At 41.6% G+C, this 19054-nt stretch overlaps 1 protein-coding gene across 1 annotated transcript in view; it reads left to right on the top strand.

Annotated features, from left to right (window-relative positions):
* The window catches only part of arhgef25a (Rho guanine nucleotide exchange factor (GEF) 25a), a 44394-nt gene that overhangs the window by 10818 nt on the left and 14522 nt on the right, over positions 1-19054 (top strand). The window contains 1 exon segment of the mRNA XM_035656984.1: positions 18421-18728. Within this exon segment, the coding sequence (XP_035512877.1) occupies positions 18421-18728 (308 nt within the window).

Raw genomic sequence — 19054 nt, 5'->3', positions numbered from 1 at the left:
AAATTTGAGACGCCTGCTTGCTCAATGAAAACACAAAGAAGAAAAAAAGCTCACTATGCTGGCCCCATGATCATAAATGAATACAGAAGTCAATACTGGAGCTCTCCCAGTGAGGAAAGCCCACTGTGATCTACGAAGTGAACACTCTTTAAATGCCATAAAGTGACACCACTTACCAGACGATGGTAATGACACTGTTACTGGAAAATACATGACACCTTCAACTCAACATGGCCTCTTCTCTGTAAATAGCATTATGTATCATTACAGACCTGGGTGTTACTATTTCCAGGGTCAGCTTTCAGCGTGCCATTTCATCTGGTCTCTGAGTTGGATAGTTGGATAGACAGCAGACAAGCGAGGAAGAAATAGAAGGGGCAGAGAAAAAACAGCTGAGAGGAGAGAAACGGAGGACAGGAAGAGAGAAAATTTAGGGGAGTGGGAACCTTATCCTGGAATAGCCAGCAACTAGAGCTGCAGACTCCACCCTTCTCACCCCTCCCATTACTCTCTCCCTCACTATCTCTCTCTCTCTCTTTCTCTCTCGCCGAAGCAGTCTCCTAGTGTGTCATTTGACCAGGCAGTTCACAGAGGCGAGAGCTCAGCACCAAAAAGAAAACAGAGAGAAAAAAGAGAGACAGAGGGAAGGGAGCACATTGAATATAACGATAAGCTTGCTGGAATCTTTCCTTGGCTGTTTATCACCAGCACAGAAACCCTGTGAGTGAGTGGATTCCTTCTTTGCTGCTGCTGCTTTTTGCAGACTCTTTTCTCCTTTTCTTGGTCTGGACGCGTCTGTCTGGAGTCAATTGAGAAGAAGGATCAACTGACACCTTTTTGGGGATTTACACTTTGAGGAGTAAACATCTACTTTGTGTGAGGGTGAGAGAGGGAGACTTGAGAGGGACAGAAAAAGAGAGAGGGGGGAAAAGAGAGAGTGCCGGGCCATGCCCACCTCTGCTCATGGTTCAACAGCATGAAAGGGGGCCACCACCACCATCGCCACCACAGAGGCTGTGGCTGCCAACACTTGTTCCGTAAAGTCCTGGCTAAGTGTGGCTGCTGCTATGCCCGAGTCAGAGGTCAGTGTTACACACCTACACACACACAACATGTAAAAAAAATTTTCATTTTCATTGAGTTGGTCAGTGTCAGACTAAGTTTCTCAGTCCTGAAGATGATACTGTACTTTTAAAATGCATTTGCAGAGTGTTTGTTAGTGTGTTAGTTACTTGTACGTATGTGTTTTGTTGATCACTCTGAGCTGAAGCAATAACTCCTCTCCTCTCCTCTCATTTAATACCTCTACATTCGCTCACTCTTCTTCTCCTCCACATTTTCTTAGATGTCCACCCACCTCTCCCTTATCTCCTCTTCCATTCCTGCGAGCGTATGCTAATGGTTTAAGTGTAAGCCTCAATCCTCTCGCCTGCTCTCTCTCCGCCTCCAGCAGCTAAAGCAACAGATGTGTGTCACATACACATCAGATTGGGTAAAAAAAGTCCTTCCTACATGAGTACACAGTGAGGGACAGGAAGGACATGCATCGCACATCTTCCATTAAAAATAGAGGAGGAAAGAGAGAGAGCGAGAGAGACAGTGCTTATGTGTGTGTGCGTGTGATTTGGAAAGTGTCCTCGTCATGATGAGTGTGTGTCAGTTGGGTATGTGCAGCACGTGGATGGTTGAAACACATAGGGGGGGACTGAGCCACTCTGAAACATTCCTTTACCCCAAACAGTGAGAGCTGAACAAAACAGCAGTAATCTCCTCTCTCTCTCACTCCCTCCAACTCTCCTGTTTGTTGTAATGAAGTGCAGCAGGAATCGCAGCGGTCCATTAGAATAGTGTGGTTGAGTAAAAGCAGCGGGTGGCATTATATGTAATAACAACAAGGCTGGTGAGCACACACAGTCGTCCACAGGCTGTGCCCCATTTTTAGAGTTTAAACAAAACTCAGGACTCACTGCAACATCTAGTTGAGAGCCTCTCTTTCTATCTTTTCTATCTCTGTCCCTGTCGCTGTCTTGTGCACACTTATGACCTCTGTCACTGTGGCTTGAAGGCAAAGTTAAAACAACAATGGTGTCTAATAGCACAATATGAGAGTTAATGCTGTGGTGCCACGCTGTGTGTTTGTTCCCTTTTACAAGCCTACATCAAAGGGATAAACAGTGGACCTACCCGCTGAGGCTCTGTACATGGGGAGGGGGCCCAGGGGGGCTCACGAAGTAGGCTTTCATATCACTGGCCAGCATTGGATACATACCTCAGATTCCTTCAGTTTAATCTCTTATGTAATGGATATACTCCTTTTCCATATCCTGTAGCTCCCCACTGCACCTCCACCAGTGTTATCATTGCAAATACACACACACTTATATCATATTGTATAAACATGTGGGGGATTGGAAGAATTAAACATTTCAGGCTATTAAAAGAAATCTCAACAAACATACAGTAAGAGCATTATTCCAACAATCCAGTAGCCTTGGATTTCTTTAAACATGTCAGGAGGCTGTTTGGTCCAACATGACAAGATGAGATATTTCATATTAGCAGAAAACCTCTTGATGTCACTTTACAGTCTGAGCAGGACAAATATGAGCGCTCTACCCCCTCTGGGGAAGAAGCCACGTTGCAGTAGACTCTTAGAGTAACTTAACTATTAATGTGAGGCTGTGTGCTCTATAAAATCTCCTCATAGAACATGTAAAGTACATTTCTATGTTGCTACCACTGATTTGGTCCCACTGGTATGCTCACATATAGTCCCCTCCTCTCTACTATAAAGCAGTTTCTATAATTAACATGTCAGGGGGGAAGGGGTCAGCTGTGATGGACTTTTTTAACAGCACTTCCTCTTTATGTCCTTTATATCTCATCTCTTTAACACTTACCAATCTGATACATTTAAATTTTAAAACTCATTGTCTTTCTGCATTAGGAATTTGTCCAATGGGAGCATGAGCTAAACTGATACTCAGGACCCAGTTGTTTCTGTTATGGTGTTTACAGGAAAAACAGTGAACAATGCAGGTCTTCGCTCTCACTAGCCAAGGTCTTCAGCTCCTCTGCCAGCCCCAAGACAATATTCTTGTGGGTTAAGCATGTCACAGTATCAGATGATGTCAATGTTCAGACTGTAGAAGAGGTTTTTTTATCTTAATGAAAATGCTAGATGAAGAAATAAAAAATTATTGTTTTTTTGTGAGCTGACAGATTTCTAATGTGACTGATATCAACAGCAAACAAAGAATTTCCTCTTTACAGTCCTTTTTATCTCAGTGACAGGCTGTCTGCATCACCGTGCATTGATTCTAAAAAAGCCACTCCACTGACACAAGAGGAAATTATAGTGTATACGCAATGATTCATTCCCTACTCAGGCATAATAACACTTACTTGTAAGCTGGATGATGACACACAGTTCAGTATGCCATTATGTCACACCATATGCGTGCCCAGCGTACGCCTTCATTCACACACTCACTCAAACCAACACGCACACATAAAGCAATCAGTGAATAAATGACTAAACTTGAAGTAAAATCAGCTGTTGTTCTCAGACTAAATGCCCAATATGGTCATCAGTCTAACAAGTTCACGTTTATGCAGAAAAGGGGACTGCAGTGCGTCAGAAAAACAGGCGAATCAATGGCCTTCTGACGCCTTATACAGACTACCCTGCTACACATTTCTTTTCCCACTTCTTAATCAATGTGCAGTGAAACAGCAACACAAGCAGTGGTGTCCTTAGCTAAGCATGATAATATGTGAATGTGTGTAGGGTTGTTGTTTGTTGCTAAAATTTGTGTGTTGCAGGTTTTATTACACAACGGACAAGCGCCACAAGGCATGTAAAATTGAGTTAGGGGAAATACATGATGACAGTATATAACATGTATTGCAGGGGGAGGGGGGAGTCGGGGTTATTGATCTGAGCAGGGCTCAACCTGATAGAGAAGCTCAGAAAGATGGACAGGTGGAGAGATGGGGTATAATGAAAAGAGAAAAGCATGTATCATTTTAGCTGTGATGTCAGCAGTACTCCACATTAGCAGATTGGCTGCCAGAGGGCCATCAGTGAGGGCTGCTTCCCAGCAAATACTGTTGACAAACCATTTAACAAATAGATGGTGTGCCATTGTTTGATATAGGGTTGAGGGAAAAAATACAACCTGTGGATTCACTACATCAGATCTGGTTGAAGGGTTGTCTTTTGGGAAATGTTTTCAGTGTGTGATGGAGAGGTGGAATGAAGCAAAAGTTCTTTATAATATAAGAGAATACAGTCAAGCATAGAATAATTGTGTGTGTTTGCTCCTTTTTAAAGATCAAATAGTGACTTTCAAACAAAGGAAGGAATTCACATAAAAAGGCCTGTACAGTCTCACAATGTTGACACTGACAGTGTTTTCCTTATACATAAATGGTAATGTTAGACATGATATATGCCACTGCATTCAAAGCCAACATAATCATTTCTACATTGCGCCTTTACAGCGGCACAGCCTCCCACACACCTAGTGGTATTTGGGATGCACCCAGAGGTAAATCTGACACTCAGAGAGGCTGTCAGAGAGACAGAGGAAACAAAAGAAAGACAAGTATGGGATAGAGGTGATCACGCTTCAGCAAGGGTAGGGTAGGATAATCACCCCGTATGGAAATGAATATATATTTTATATGTTACGATTTTTTTTTAACCATGTTTGCTTCCAATTTTTATTGAACTGGTTCTAGAGAATGCATTTTAAAATGCATGTACAATATGAACAGTATTTCTATTTTTCTAAGATATGGTCTAAAAAAGCATATAACCTGAATGTGTCATATATTTAAAATGTGTTTTCAGGCAGCTTAAAGGCAAAATATAAATTAAATTATACATTGCACTTCTGAAATGTGTTTCAAATTGGTTTGGCATACATTGGTAACAGTTTTGAAATGCATTTGAAAGACATTAAAGGTCCAGTGGGTAACATTTAGAATGATCTATTGGCATAATCGTTTTTTTGCTTAAACTTCACCGCTAGATGCCATTAAAACCAACATACCGGTCCTTTAAAGAGTTTGAATGTGAAATACATTGACAGATTTCCTGAAAGAGATTGGAAATGCATTTAAATAGCAGAGGTGTGACAATGATACAGTACATTGATCAAAACATATTAGGTTACACACATTTTGTTTGTATTTTTAAATATAAAGTGAACTGTAAATGTACTGTGCATCAATATTCAATTCAATTGTTTACGTTTTAGCTTTACAAGAAAGCACTGAGCTGAGCTCTTTTCTCATGCACACACTCAAATACAGGTATCTTCAGTTATTTAGTTGTGTTTTTTCCGACATGACCCTGCTCTGCTCTGTTCCTTCATTGTGGCAGTAAGCACCTTTAGCTCTCTTGGAGTTTAAGTTGAAGCTGACTTGGCTGCAGCTTTCACAACTATCTGTGTCTCTCTATTCTATCACCGTCTTTCTCTCCTTCTCTCCCTTTATGTTCCTCTGGAGGAGAAAAATGGCCTGCCTTGTGCATGAATTGTGCGTCTATATGTGTTCCCTGTGTATCTGTGAGTGTGTTTATGTGTGAGTGTTGACTCATGCATGCAATGAGTTAGGACAACGATTCCCCCCAGCAATATGACACACACACATACACACACACACACACCCGCATACAAGTATATTTACATGGTTGAATGGCAAAGACAGAGAGAACAGAGCGTAAAAAAGACTCAACATTTTAAATTCAAAGAACATTATATGGAACTATAATGCCTTACACTCCATTGCTTGCTGATGTGTGCAAGGGCAGACACATGCCGTTGTATTAAATTACGGCTACAATTAACAATTCGTTTCATTATCGATTAATCTGCTAATTATTTCTTCCATTAGTTGATTAATTGTTAGGTCTAAAATGGTAGAGGATAGTGAAAAACGCCCTTCTCAATTTCCTGAAGCTCAAAGCATCAAATAGTTTTTGTCTGACCAACAGTCCAAAGTCTATGCTACTGAGTTTACTATCAAATAAGACAAAGGAAGGCAAATTCTCATAATTAAAATAGAGGAATCATTACAGCTCTATCAAATCACAAAGCACATAAGTGTGCTCATTAAGTGTACCCTCCCTCCTTGTACTTTTTAGCTATTTGACAATGTTGAGCTTCAACACATGCCTCATTTGCAGTTTCCAGGCAGTTTAAGATAAAGTACTTGATCACTGTAGGAAAATTATTTTTGTGTACTAGCCTCCTTCTCAGACTTGTCAGAGTGCGTGATGTGGTACAGCCCAAAGAGGTGACAGGGTTCAGTGTCTTGCTCAAGGGCGCTTCAGCAGCGTGGATGTTTTCAGACATTTGATCCCCAGGTTCCCTCCGCTAACCTACGTGACCCCAAGACCCATGAATAATTTTGATAACAAGTCGAGCATGCTTTTGACAGAAAGCAGCCCCGTTGGCAAACGTGAGGGAAAATTGGTGTGACAGAACCAACATGTCTTTTTATGTCTCAGCTGGAGAACCGACTTTGTCATCAGCTTATAAGGCAGACTTCAGACATTATGGAAAAAGCAACAAAAATAGCTGAAATTGAAGGTATGCTGCTGGACTGCTGTAGCCCAGCCTTGCGTCCGGCAGTCTGAGATATTTTTAAACTTTGCACCCCAGCCCACCCTCCACCTCGTCATCTCCTTTTGCCCTCCCACCCAACCCCCTGTCTCCTCTCTGCTGTGCAACTGATCTCCTCCATATTGTTTCTCTCTCACATGGAGCAGAGAAAAGGACGCAGAGAGAGAGAGAGAGAAATGGAGTGAGGGAAAGGACGAGGAGACTTGTAGAAACCCAGCGCTCCCAGTCTCCCAGCTGGATGAAGAAATCATCCTGAATTTTGGGCTGAATGTTGCATGATTTGCCGGCTTGGAATGTGAACACCAAGTGGAGCATTAAGATCATTCCTAGGGCATTCTCATTTTCTCTCTCCCCCTCCTCTTCCTCTTTCCTTCGTTCCTCTCTCCTAGCTCTCGCTCTCTCAGACTGGTCGGCATATAGCCAGTCAGAGGGTTATTAATTAAGTTTTGTTCCCCTTTTCACTATTTTCACTATGTCCCCTTTTCACAGTTTTTGTTAAAACATTCTCCTATTTGCTCTACTAAATGACCTGGTCCTGACATATTTCCAGGGCTCCCGTGCACTGCTCCTCCACTACCACTCTCTTTCCCTCTCTTTTTCCTCTTCCTCGGGGCTCTGTTTGTAAACGTGCAGAGGAGAAGAATGAGGGAACAAATTATGAAACACAGGAGTGCATTCCATACCTTGTTTAGAAAGAATTCTCCTACAGCGCAGAGGGGAAGAGGAGCCACTTTCCTCTGCGATTCTACCCCCACTTTCAGCCCAAATGGGTTTTTTTAAATGTCTGCAGTCTTTAGGGGTGTCTATGACATTTGTTTTTACCATGTTAAAACTCAACTATTACTCTGTTAGTGTTTTACTCACTCATGCATATGTGCTCTATCATATCTCTTTCTATGCAGTGGAAAAAAACCTTCCATTTATACTCAGAACATCTTTTCATCCAGCAAGATTAGAACATGCTCATTGTTAGCAACAGGTTGAGTATGATTACTTCAGTGTCCCCTCAGGCTGACAGAGTAGAGAAGTACTCTGGTTCAGGCTGCTCTCCTCTGCAGTTCTCCCCAGAGGATACTTGATAGAGGCCTCAATGAGAAACTTTCCAAAACAGTGCACAAAGCAAAGCAAACAATGGAAAGTGACAGTATTAAAAGCGATGTGGTGTTGAGTTGAAGAAGTGGGGTTTTGAGCTTTGACTACATTTCAGATGAGCTGAACATCCTGATTCTCTGTTTACTGTCCATGAGAACAACTGCCTATAGGGTCTGGGAAAGGTTACCTTAATCAAATTTACAGCTCAAACAGTATATAATATAATATAAATAAATATACAGATATAAGGGCCCAACCAGTTTTTTAGTGGCATATGTTAAATGATTCGGTTAAACTGTAACTCTAAGATTAGTATATAAAGTATCACTCTTGTGTTGACTTCTGACCTGAATTCTCCTTATTGTTCGTCTCTCTCTGACCAGAGGGTAGTCGTACAAGTTCATAGTTCATCAGTTGTGTAAAAGTGTCTAAGAATGATTGAGTATCTTGAAAGTCATTCTGGGTAAAATAAGAGCAAAAAGTCTGTGTCTGCTGGAAAATTTAGTGATAAAGAAAGAAAAGGATAAAGGTAAATATTTGCCAGCTCTGCAACAAGCAAACCAGAATTGAGCTGTTTTCCTGCTCTTTGTCACCAGACCACATTGATTGTCAGTTGTCAGCAGGAGCAATTGATTGTTACCATAGACACACAGCTTGGTTCAGAGATGGCTTGCAGCCACTTAATGGTTACAATCAGTCTTGGTGGCCTAGTGGTTAAGACAGTTCTGTGTTGCAGCATTGTAGCAGCAAAACTAACACCACCATCGCTACGATCATTTAAAGGCATTACCCCCAGGCTGTATCAGAATTATGTGTTGCCATGGTAACACTCAAACGACACCTGCTGACAACTAGGAGGAAAATAAATCAGTGAGCAATGAGGATATAAGCAGTTTTTAGAGGCTGCAATATTTATAGTTTTTTTTTTTGCTTCACTTTTATCATTAAATTGCATGAACCTATCCAGAATTTATAGTTCAGGTAGTCAACACTGTTCAATCCATGGACTTTCAGCACCATTTACAGGTGGAGCTGAGCCCTGGGTTTTCCTGCACCACTCAAATGGATTTTGCGTATTCATAAGACACCCTCTTAATGGCCGTATGGAGAGCTCTTGCTCCAAATGCAGGATTTGATCTGTAATAGACAAAAGCTGACAGGTGCAGATGGTTTTCTTGAATTTGGAATTAGCTTTTCAAAGGCACCCTTTGTGCACACAGCATTGTTTTACAAATAACCATAAGGCATGAAAACATTTAGTGGTCTGTTACTGTATAAATATTGATGCAAATCTATGCTAATTATTACACTGTGTGTGTGTGTGGTGAGAGTGTGTGTATGTGTGTGTTTGCCACAGACAGGCATGGGTACGTGTGTATTCCTACGTGTGTTAGCATGTGTGTGTGCCCACATGTAGGTTGATTTCTTGCTGATGGCTAATCTTCTGTGCGGCTGTCCCTTACTCTCTCCCCTTCTGGGTTTAGTTGCTATGGCGATTAGAGTGGGGGAGAGGTGGAGAGCCATGGAAAGGAATGAGAATATGTGTCTGGAAAGCCCATCAAGTCTGACTGAGAATAGCTGTATCATTCTACATTGATCTACAGGTCAAGTGTGCCAGATCAGCATGAGGAGATATACTTCACTTTATGCTTCATTCTGTAGTTTCGGCAGCTTTTATAGCTCAAATAAACAGCGTGTCAGAATGTGTAGTATGCTTGGATGCTTAAGATATGATTATATGTGAGTATGCCATTTGCAGCTCAGTCCAGGTAATTCCTACCCACAATTCACATCAGACTCTATTTAGGTATATACAGTAGCCTTGGCTGCTTGCAGTTCAGAGAAATGACCTTGTATACAGCCAGCGTGAAAACAGCAAGAGCCCAGAGCTGAGAGTAGCAAAGCTGTCAGGCAGGAGCCAGGAGGAGAGGCTCCACATCCCCACGGCCCAGCAGGCACCACAGCTCTGTCTCCACCTCTCCTTGCAGGCCTCCTGACTGGCACTGCCACAGCTGCCATATGGAATCAAGATCGCTTTTAATTTGCACTGTGTACTCTCTTTTAGTGTGTGTGTGTGTGTGTGTGTGCCCAGATAATCACGGTGATGATCAACAGTACTGAGTGCGTGTGAGTGTTCATATTTACTGCCTGCTGCTAAAGAGGCTGAAAGGGTAGTGTTGATCATCACTATGATTATCTGGGCACACACTCACACATACACACACACACACACACACACACATGCACACACACTGTACTCACACTAAAACAGAGTGCCATGTAGACACTGCAAGGTCATGTAAGTGCTTCGCCATCCCACATTTTTTCTACCAAATGCTGTTTGTCAATGTACATATAGTGTGAAACCTTTTTTCTGACTAATAAATAACCAACAAATAAATTACAATGTATATTATATATTAAGATAACACTTCTTTGATCCCTGCATACCCAGCAGTATATAAAGTAATTATAATTAGCTTCACCTTACAAGCTACAACATTACAATGACATTAATGCATCAATAATTATACTCAAATAATATAATATAGATTAGCCTGAAACAGGACGCATAATGTGCACTTACTTGAACAACTAACTTGAGAGTTGTACTTGCATGGTATATTTTGATGTTCATACTTAAGGTAGTAATAAATATTAATAGTACATTTTATTTATAGAGTACTTCATATAAGTTAAAAAAGGAACTTTTAACCTTTGTATTTTAATTAACTTTTACTAGTAACAGAGCGTTTCTACTAAGTAGAAAAAAGTAAAAGAATATGCGTACTTCCACCACTGCCAATCAGTGAAATACAGGGAGTGTTGAGTTGATACAAAGTGAAGTATGATTCAATCATATGTTGAACAGCCTACTTGACAGGACATCTGTCCAAATGAATTCATTCATCCATGTCTCTGTCAGATCACAATGAGCAAAGTAAATATTCTTTGTCAGGCTACATGATGAAGGCCTCAATTCGAAACATCAGGTCTTTGCTCATCTGCTGCTTCTGAAAGAAAAACAAGTTCTGGAGGATTTACATAAAAATGAACACCTGTGTGTGATTTTCTCATCTTTAGCAGCATAACATATCCAGATTCATACTGATTTTTTAATGACTTCTCCTTTGTTCCTGATCATAAAAACTCTGTTTTGACTATGAAAACATTGTTCTGTGCAGTTAAATTGAATACAAAATTGGACCCAATTTTGCGACTTCAAACTATTCTGCGCTTGTGTTGAAGACACAGAAACACTCATGTGAGTCTAAACTGTTTGAGACACACAGCAGAACCTCAGGATCAGCCCTCACTCCCTGACAAGGACTAATTTTGTGCCTCTCATGACTCAATAGCGATCAATAATATTTACCCCAAGAACAGCATGGGAAAAAATTATGGTTACGATTGGTGACGTCAACATCGTTCGGACACACACTTACAGAGTAGTGGTGGTCTGTGTGTGTCTGTGTGTGTGTATGAGGGAATGGGATTAAAGGTGCACGACACTGATTTTACACATAAAGATCAGTTTACTTGTCAATACTCTGCCTGTGAAAACAGCTGTATGATGTCCTCTGTGGCTGATCCTTTTACTTAGTGAGTAGAAACACTCTGTAGTAAAAATGATCTGTTACAAGTAATAATCATGAATTAAAAATTAACTTTTAACCTATGTATTTTAAGTTACGTGAAGTACCTTTGAGTAACAAGCACTCTATAAATAAAATTTATTATTATTATTTATTATTAACTTAAGTATTAAGAAACAAAATAGATTTAAAGTCCAAGTACAAAAGTGCACATTATGCAGCCTATTTTAGAATAATCTATATTATATTATTTCATCATAATTATTGTTGCAATAATATTTCATTTTAATGCTGCAACTTGTAAAGATGAAAGTAATTATAATTACTTTATATACTGCTGGGTAGCTTGTGAACCTCCTAAGGATCAAAGAAGTGTTATCTTAATGTATAATATACACAAAGAAACAACTGCCATAAAGAAATTAAGAAGGAAATAGAAGCAACTAAATACCTAATTTTGACCCAATACTCACTGTTGAAATTTAAATACTGAATTTATAGCACTGAAATGTTGTACTTTGAAAACCCTATAGCCACTAGCCAGTATTCAAAAGTATTAGGTATTCATCCATTATTTGCTTCCGTATGAAGGGAGCTTTCCAAAGTTAAAAAAAAAATCTCAGACTGGGCTTGAGAATTACATTTTTTAAGAGAGAAAAAAAACTTGGGATGTGGAGTTGTGGGCATTTGCTAGACAGGAAGGACGTTTTAATGAAAGACACATTGAGTTGCATTTTGAAAAATGTAAGGCAGGTGTTTTAGGTACATCCTAGAAAATAAAAATCAGGATATCTCAGTCTCTGATTTTTGAACATTTTTGATAGTTGAGTGATAAATGCAAAATTTCTGGAATGCCCCTTTAATGCAGTGAAATAAGTGAGTCATGATTAGTATCTCCATATTTTCCTATTGATCCCATAGTGCTCGGTTTGTTAATATCAGCATGAGTGTGAAATGGACCACACTGGAACCTTAATCCCCCAGATTTGATTCTGAGTGTGTGTGCACGTTCGGTTCCCCAGGACTTGAATTAAGGGAAATAAAGACAGATGGTGCCAGGAACTGGGAAAGTCTCTGTTTTGAATGGTTTTAGAGGAATGTCTGGAGTTTTCAGGCCCAATAACCACAGACATGGTTCTAACCTCACACTGCCAAGAGCCGCAGCAGCAGCAGCCGCTAAGGAGAAAAACAGTGTCTGTGCCTACTCATGCTGATGCATCGAGTAAGATCCAATTCAGATGCAAAGTAGGTGCTGGAGGAATGATTGAAACCTCAGTTGAGAGTTGTCTTAACAGGAAACAGCAACTGTGACGTAAATGCACAACCTGTCGCCACTTGAAATGCATCGCTATACTCATGTTGACCTGATTTTGACAGTCAATGGCACTAGCGGTGGTTTAGATCTATCTATTACTTAGGGCTGTTTCATAAGCTTTCATCAGGAGAAGTGTCTAAATCACTCTTCCACATTGTCCTGTAGACAATCGGATTAATGCAAGCATCATCTATTCAGGCCTATTTTTCTGTGACTGACATCGCTTTGATGATGAAAAATACGCCACAGAGTCTGGCTGAGACTGCTGATGGCAGGAGACCGAACCTGATGACTTGTGACAAAGTGTGTCCCTTGAATGTGTCTATCAAGTTTTTCCTTCTGTGCTCCTGGAATCACAGCAGTGTGTGTGTGCATGTGTGTCTGATAAACAAGGTCAGTAGGAGGACAGGAAATCTCTGTTCATTTGTCTGTCTGACTGCAATATGTCTCTCCAAAAGTCCTTGCAAGCAAATACACAAAGCGATGACACCAGTTGTGCTACTGCACACATGTCCATGTATCTAAGCGTAAGATTAGGAATTAGCAGATTTCCTGTTTATATGCTCTCAAGTGTATTTAAAAGGCAGCTTGTGCCCTAATCGCCTTTCTTCACTTCTTCTCTTCAACATCTTTTCCTCTAGTCTCACTTCAGTCTTCTGTCTGGCATGTGTGCTAACCTTCATTTACTGCTTACCTAAATTATGTTAATCCCTGCTTTTCCCATCAGTCCATCTCTTAGCCTCTCCCTCTTTCTGCTGTTCATTAAAGTATACATTCATATTCACTGGAGAGACGTGCCAGCTTGATAGTTTCAGAGGATTTCTATGGCTTCAGTTGTGTTATACTGTCAAACTAGCACTAGAGAAGAGAAGAAATATACTCAAAGTACTTTTTCCTTCGATTCTGTGTCACTGTCTTCTCTGCCAGTTGGTTTTCCATGTCGAATTTGCGCTGGTTTCAGCAGCTTTGGGGCAGAGCAGGGCATTGCATCAGAGGAGGGAGTTGTGTGTCCTGATCCCAGAGCAGGGCCGAGCCAAAGTCTTAAAAACACTGCAGTGCAGAGAGGAAGAGAGGGTTAGAGTGCAAAAGAGGGTGGCCGAGTAAAAAAGGGGGGGATATGATGTAGGAGAAGAAGTCAAGATGAAGTGGAGGGGAAGAGAGAGGACACGAGAACGAGAGAACAGCCAAGTGCCAGGATTTATTAATCAGAGGCAGCACAAACAAAATACACATAAACCAGCCTGGGGCCAACAGGATGAAATATAATGAGAAAAGTGGAAGAGACATAAAAAGGAGACAAAAAGTCAGGAGTTTCAAAAGGTCCAAAAATTGATTTTTCGTTGTGAATCACAGCTGACAAGTATATAATGAGATCTTAAATGTTATTCAGTAAAAAGCCTTGCAATATGTTTTTGCGAAAGTTCATCAGAGGACAGTTAGAGGGTTTCCGGTCATATGCTTTAGGTACTAAGTGCCTCATTGTCTCACAGGTCTTTCAGTCTGCACATCTGAATGCCTGAGTGCAGCCCAGGTCCTGCTAGTTGATGGGAAGAGTGTCCATTTCCTCTGAGTAGGTGAAATGTAATATACAAGTAGAGCAGGGGATGAGGAGCAAAAGGTGGGGTGGAGGGTGGGTGGCAATGAAAAAGAGAGAGAGAATAGAGATAGATAAACATGGTGTTGTGTTGTGAGTTGTTCACAATGACGCAGATGGGCGTCTAGTGCCTGTTTGTTGACCGCCATGCTCTTAGACCCCCGGGGTTATAATTTGTGAGGTGCTGGCAATGACTGGCAGCTCTAAGAGTCTTTTAGACTCAGCTGGACATTTGACATGTTTGACACTATGATAACCAGCAGGTCGCCTGCCTCTGATGTCCTGTGTGTTGTTTGCTCTGACAGATGACACTGAAAGCTCAGATAGCAAAAGAACAGCTTGCAGCAACCCATCTGGGCGGCTATCCTGGAAAAAATGTGCATGTGCCATTTGTATAAATGTGCAAGTTTGTGGGCACCTGTATGTTTTTCTGCATGCGTGTGTTGGTGGAGCAGTAATGCCTAAATTGCCTATATGGGCCCAAGAGGCCGTGGGATTGACAGAGAGCTCCAGAGTGGAGTGGCTGTGAACAAGTTTGCTCCATTACAGCGAACGCTTTTAGCCTGATTTGTTGGCTCAGCAGCACTCACTTATCAGCTGATCAATAAAGGGAAGTTGTACCAAACTTCTTCAAAGGGATCAACACTTAAAGCGCATCCACCCATATCATCAACGCACCAATTTGAGGCTGCTTTGTGATTTGATGCTTATTTTCGCTCTAGTTTTCTGTTTTAAGCATAAATTGCCAGGAAATTTATCATTAATTCAATCAACAATCTTTGGATCTGTTTTACTGAACAATCATATCCAACCTCATATCCAATAATCCAAAACCTTCATGAGAATATTGCATAAGACGTTTTCCCCCTTCCACATGACTGGGCAAGCTGTGTCACAGAACGTCAATGGATAATTCAATTGAGCTGTGATAAATGTTTTAAACTTTGTTGAGCAAACATGATTGACTGTAAACCACATGAAAAAGACAGATGAGCAAACCAATTTTAATGCAAAATGCTTGGTTGCTTCTTGGTTCCTGGTTTTCTTTTCCTTGTCTTAGACTACTATCTGACCAAACTACACATTATCTTGGCCTCTAGGATATTTGGATGGACATTTTTCACAGTTTTCTGAAATTTTGTGCTAAACACTGAATCACTTAATTAAAAAGATTAATCAAAAGTTAAAATTAGTCAAAATCTTGATTTAGTGCAAGAAAAATAAAAGAAAATATGATAGGTCACTTGAATAAATGAGTCGTAGACTGCCTAAATTAGACTCAAGATGCCCTCTTACTCTCAATGAGTACTATCAAACTTCACTATTATGAGTGAACAGCATCAAGAGAAAGTCTGGAAGTACTTTGCAGCAGAAACCCACTTGGCTCTAGAGTTACATAGTACAGCAACTTTTTTTGGGCGAGCCTCCCACCCGGCCGCCACTCATCCTTTCAGACAGTGAGTGGGCGACTGGTGAAAGCCCAGCATTAACTGATCACCACAGATCGGGCCAGCTTAATGCAGTCCTGTTGCCTTGCGCCTTCAACTGTTAATTATTGCAAGCACATAAACAATAGTCAAGTTGCATTAATAAAATCAGCCTGGGTAATCTTTTAGCAGTGCCATTATGGAGATGAATGTCACTGGGCACTATTAGCGTGCAGCAAGACATAGAGAGAGAGAGTGTGGGAAGGATTGTTATTTTTTCTCCCAATTTCCTCTGTGTAGGTGTATAATGGTATCAACTCCTCTCATCTTGCAATGTGTAGGGAGAGCGGAGGTATGTTGCTCCGAGGGGAAGCTCATCATCTCCCTTTGTGTTTTACAGTTTCCTTGCTGTTAATTAAAAAAACTGTTATAGATGTCCAGGGTAACCGATCAGTAGGGGGACTGCAGAGTTGCCATGGTGACAGATGCAGGTGTAACGATCGTCACTGTAAAACCAGTAAAATATGTACACGCTGGACGTTGTAAATCTGTACATTTGACAGAGTCACTGTGTCATTCTGACGCAGGGTTTCAATCATGAAGCTTTACTGCTCCACTCACTTTTAATTGCTTACAGGCACACAGAATGTGTCAGCCTCTTCCATATTTATTTTTTTTAAGTTATCTCCACTGATGTCTGGAGCTGGTTAGAAACTGTTACTGGCTGTGTCTCTGCACTGTGACCCCTAAACCCAGGCCTAACTGAACCTGAGCAGGGAACACCGGGAAACACAAACCTCTAGGCCTGGCCCTTGTTAGAGGTCAGAGAACTGGGGTTATCACATGTGCTCAGCATCATTTTTACATCCTCTTTCTTCTCTCTAGCTGGGGACCCTCAGAGAGATGTATGCTTTGCCTCAGGCTTTTTAACAGTACCAGCCATAAATACAGTGCCTTTCAGATGCTTCTTGATATCCTATTGTCTTCGACAGATACATAAAGAGCAAAGGCTTGAACTCAGACTGCTGTTTCATTTTTATGTCGTCTTACTGTCTATGGACCCATCCAGTGTTTGTTCAAAGTTTCTGTCAATTCCCTGCAGGGTTTAGCCGCCCCCCTTCTTTGTACCCCTCTACTCCTCGTCTCTTCCCTCTGTTCACCCCCCTCGTCCTGCCAGGCTCAGATCTCCTTACACTCTCCAGTCTTTCATGTGGATGGGGGTGGGAGTGACAGGGAAGAGGATGGGGAAATTGGCCACCCTGGGCTCACACACACAATGCCTGTAAAATGTATGGCGAAACTTGCCAGAGAAAGATTGGTGGTGTACATACACAAACAGATGAGTTAAAGGTTTTTTTGTAAGCAGCTAGGCTCCACAAACGATGTGTATGCACTGGCAGCGATGTGATGTCATGGACATGAGTTGTTTTGCTTTGAGGTTAGCCATTTCTCAAACTCTGGGACTGAGGTTTGTGCACTAGAGAGTAAGGGCCATTTTTTACACGGCTCATTTTCATTGATCGGTACAGTGGCTGTATTGTATTTCTGAGGGAAAGTAATTGAATGAATAAAGTGTGGAAAAGCTCAATCGCTTTAAGCATGAACACTGAGGGGGATTGTGAATTTATTCTGGATTTGCCTTTGAAGACGGTACGCTCACAAAATGGGCCAAGCTGTGTCAGTGTGGCTCCTGCAGTCTGGATCCTACTGCCGAGTGCTGTGATAAGATCTTTCTCTATGGCTCTCATAAGGAACACTGAAATTAGGTCAGTGTTGTCGTCTTGTAAACAAATGCGTAGAAAATTCACAAACTCAATACGAACTTCTTGAAAAGTGTATTTTCTTGGAAAACTAAAAACACAGTCAACTCACTATTGACTGTGTCTGCTGCAGCATTTGAACAATAATAAGGCATGGCAGTGAGTCTTAGCAGGAGAGAGTGTTTCTCCATCTGTAGCAGAGTGGTGATCAAGGGTCAGAGGTCGAGTTTAGGGTAAGAAGATGGATGGGAGGCACAACAGATAAAACACTCCAGACACACAGCCCAAAGAAAGAGCTATCTCAAGACTGAGGAAGGCAGGAGGAAGGGTGGTAGGGTTGGGTGGATGAGGCAGGATGGGAATGGAGGACAAGACAGAAAAAACAAACAGTCCCAAGCAAGGATCTTCCCCTCTACAAAGCATTAGAGTGGATGTCCGGTCCCGGCTCACCCCCTCAACCCACTTCCCATGTCCTCCTGACATCACTGTGCAGCAGCCGGCCTGCGAGTATTTTTCACATTAAACATTGACCATCCGCTGGTCATGTGACTGGATGCACAGCTCATATATAAAAGCCACGGTCTGCTTGACATAAACAGAACAGTGCGTCTTTTATGGTCACAGCTCACAGCTGCACAGCTGTGTTTGAAGAGGAAGGCTATTTATATATCCCTCTTTGTTGTATTTCTCTCTTTACTTCTTCTCCCCTGGTGTTGACATGTCTTCTGGCCTCCAGTCCTCCATCACCTCTCAGTGACCAGCACTGATGCCCTAATTTAACTGTCAATCAGGAGTTCTATTGCCTTAAATAAAATGCTCTTTTGCTCTGTTGTTTTTGTCCATAGATTAATTGATTCATTGACTGCTGAGGTCTAAATGTAGAGAGTCAGGGTGTACTTTGCCCTTTGACCCATTAAACTTTATTTATTATTGTACCCTCAGACAAATGTTTTACTGATAACCTTTTGCTCTCTCTTTCTTTCCCGGTCTCTTCTCTGCAGACTCATACTCGGCAGCAGGCAGCGAGGGCAGCATCTCCACCTCTGTGGCGTCACTGCCCCCGCAGGCATCAGGCAGCTCAGCCCCCAGCTCCCCGGGCTCCAGACGCTCTGTGAGCACCCTGAAGAAGTGGCTCACAAACCCTGTCCGAAAACTCAGTGCCGGGGCCACCGCCAAAGGGGAGCGTCAGGTCCGCAAACTTGAGGGGAAGCCTCAACCTCTTCCATCCCAGAGCCATAGCCAGGATCTGGGCAGCCCCCCGAGGACAGACGAGCCTCTTACCATTCTGCCAGTCACCCACAGAGAACTGGTGAGGAGTAAAAAGTTCACAAGAAAGCATTATTGTTTTTTCTATGTCACAAGCACTAATCAAACAAGGCTTTGTGCTTCAACTACCTTTCTACACATATGAGATAACCCACCTCATAAGTAAACCTATTAACTGGAATTATTCCCACACTACCTTACAACAAGACCTTGTTATTGTATAAACTGGTTCTGAAGTAAACATGCAAACTTCAGCCTCATATAAATACAAACTTATGCCAACATCCTGACTGTGACTTGTTTATATTGGGTAGTTCAAGAATATCAGTGGAGACACAGGTTTGATGTAGAGTTGATCCACAGAGAACT

Source organism: Morone saxatilis, unplaced genomic scaffold, assembly GCF_004916995.1.
Source record: "Morone saxatilis isolate NCDOM2014 unplaced genomic scaffold, NCSU_SB_2.0 Contig15, whole genome shotgun sequence".
Classification (NCBI taxonomy): domain Eukaryota; kingdom Metazoa; phylum Chordata; class Actinopteri; family Moronidae; genus Morone; species Morone saxatilis.
This window is presented reverse-complemented; position numbering and strand designations above follow the sequence as displayed.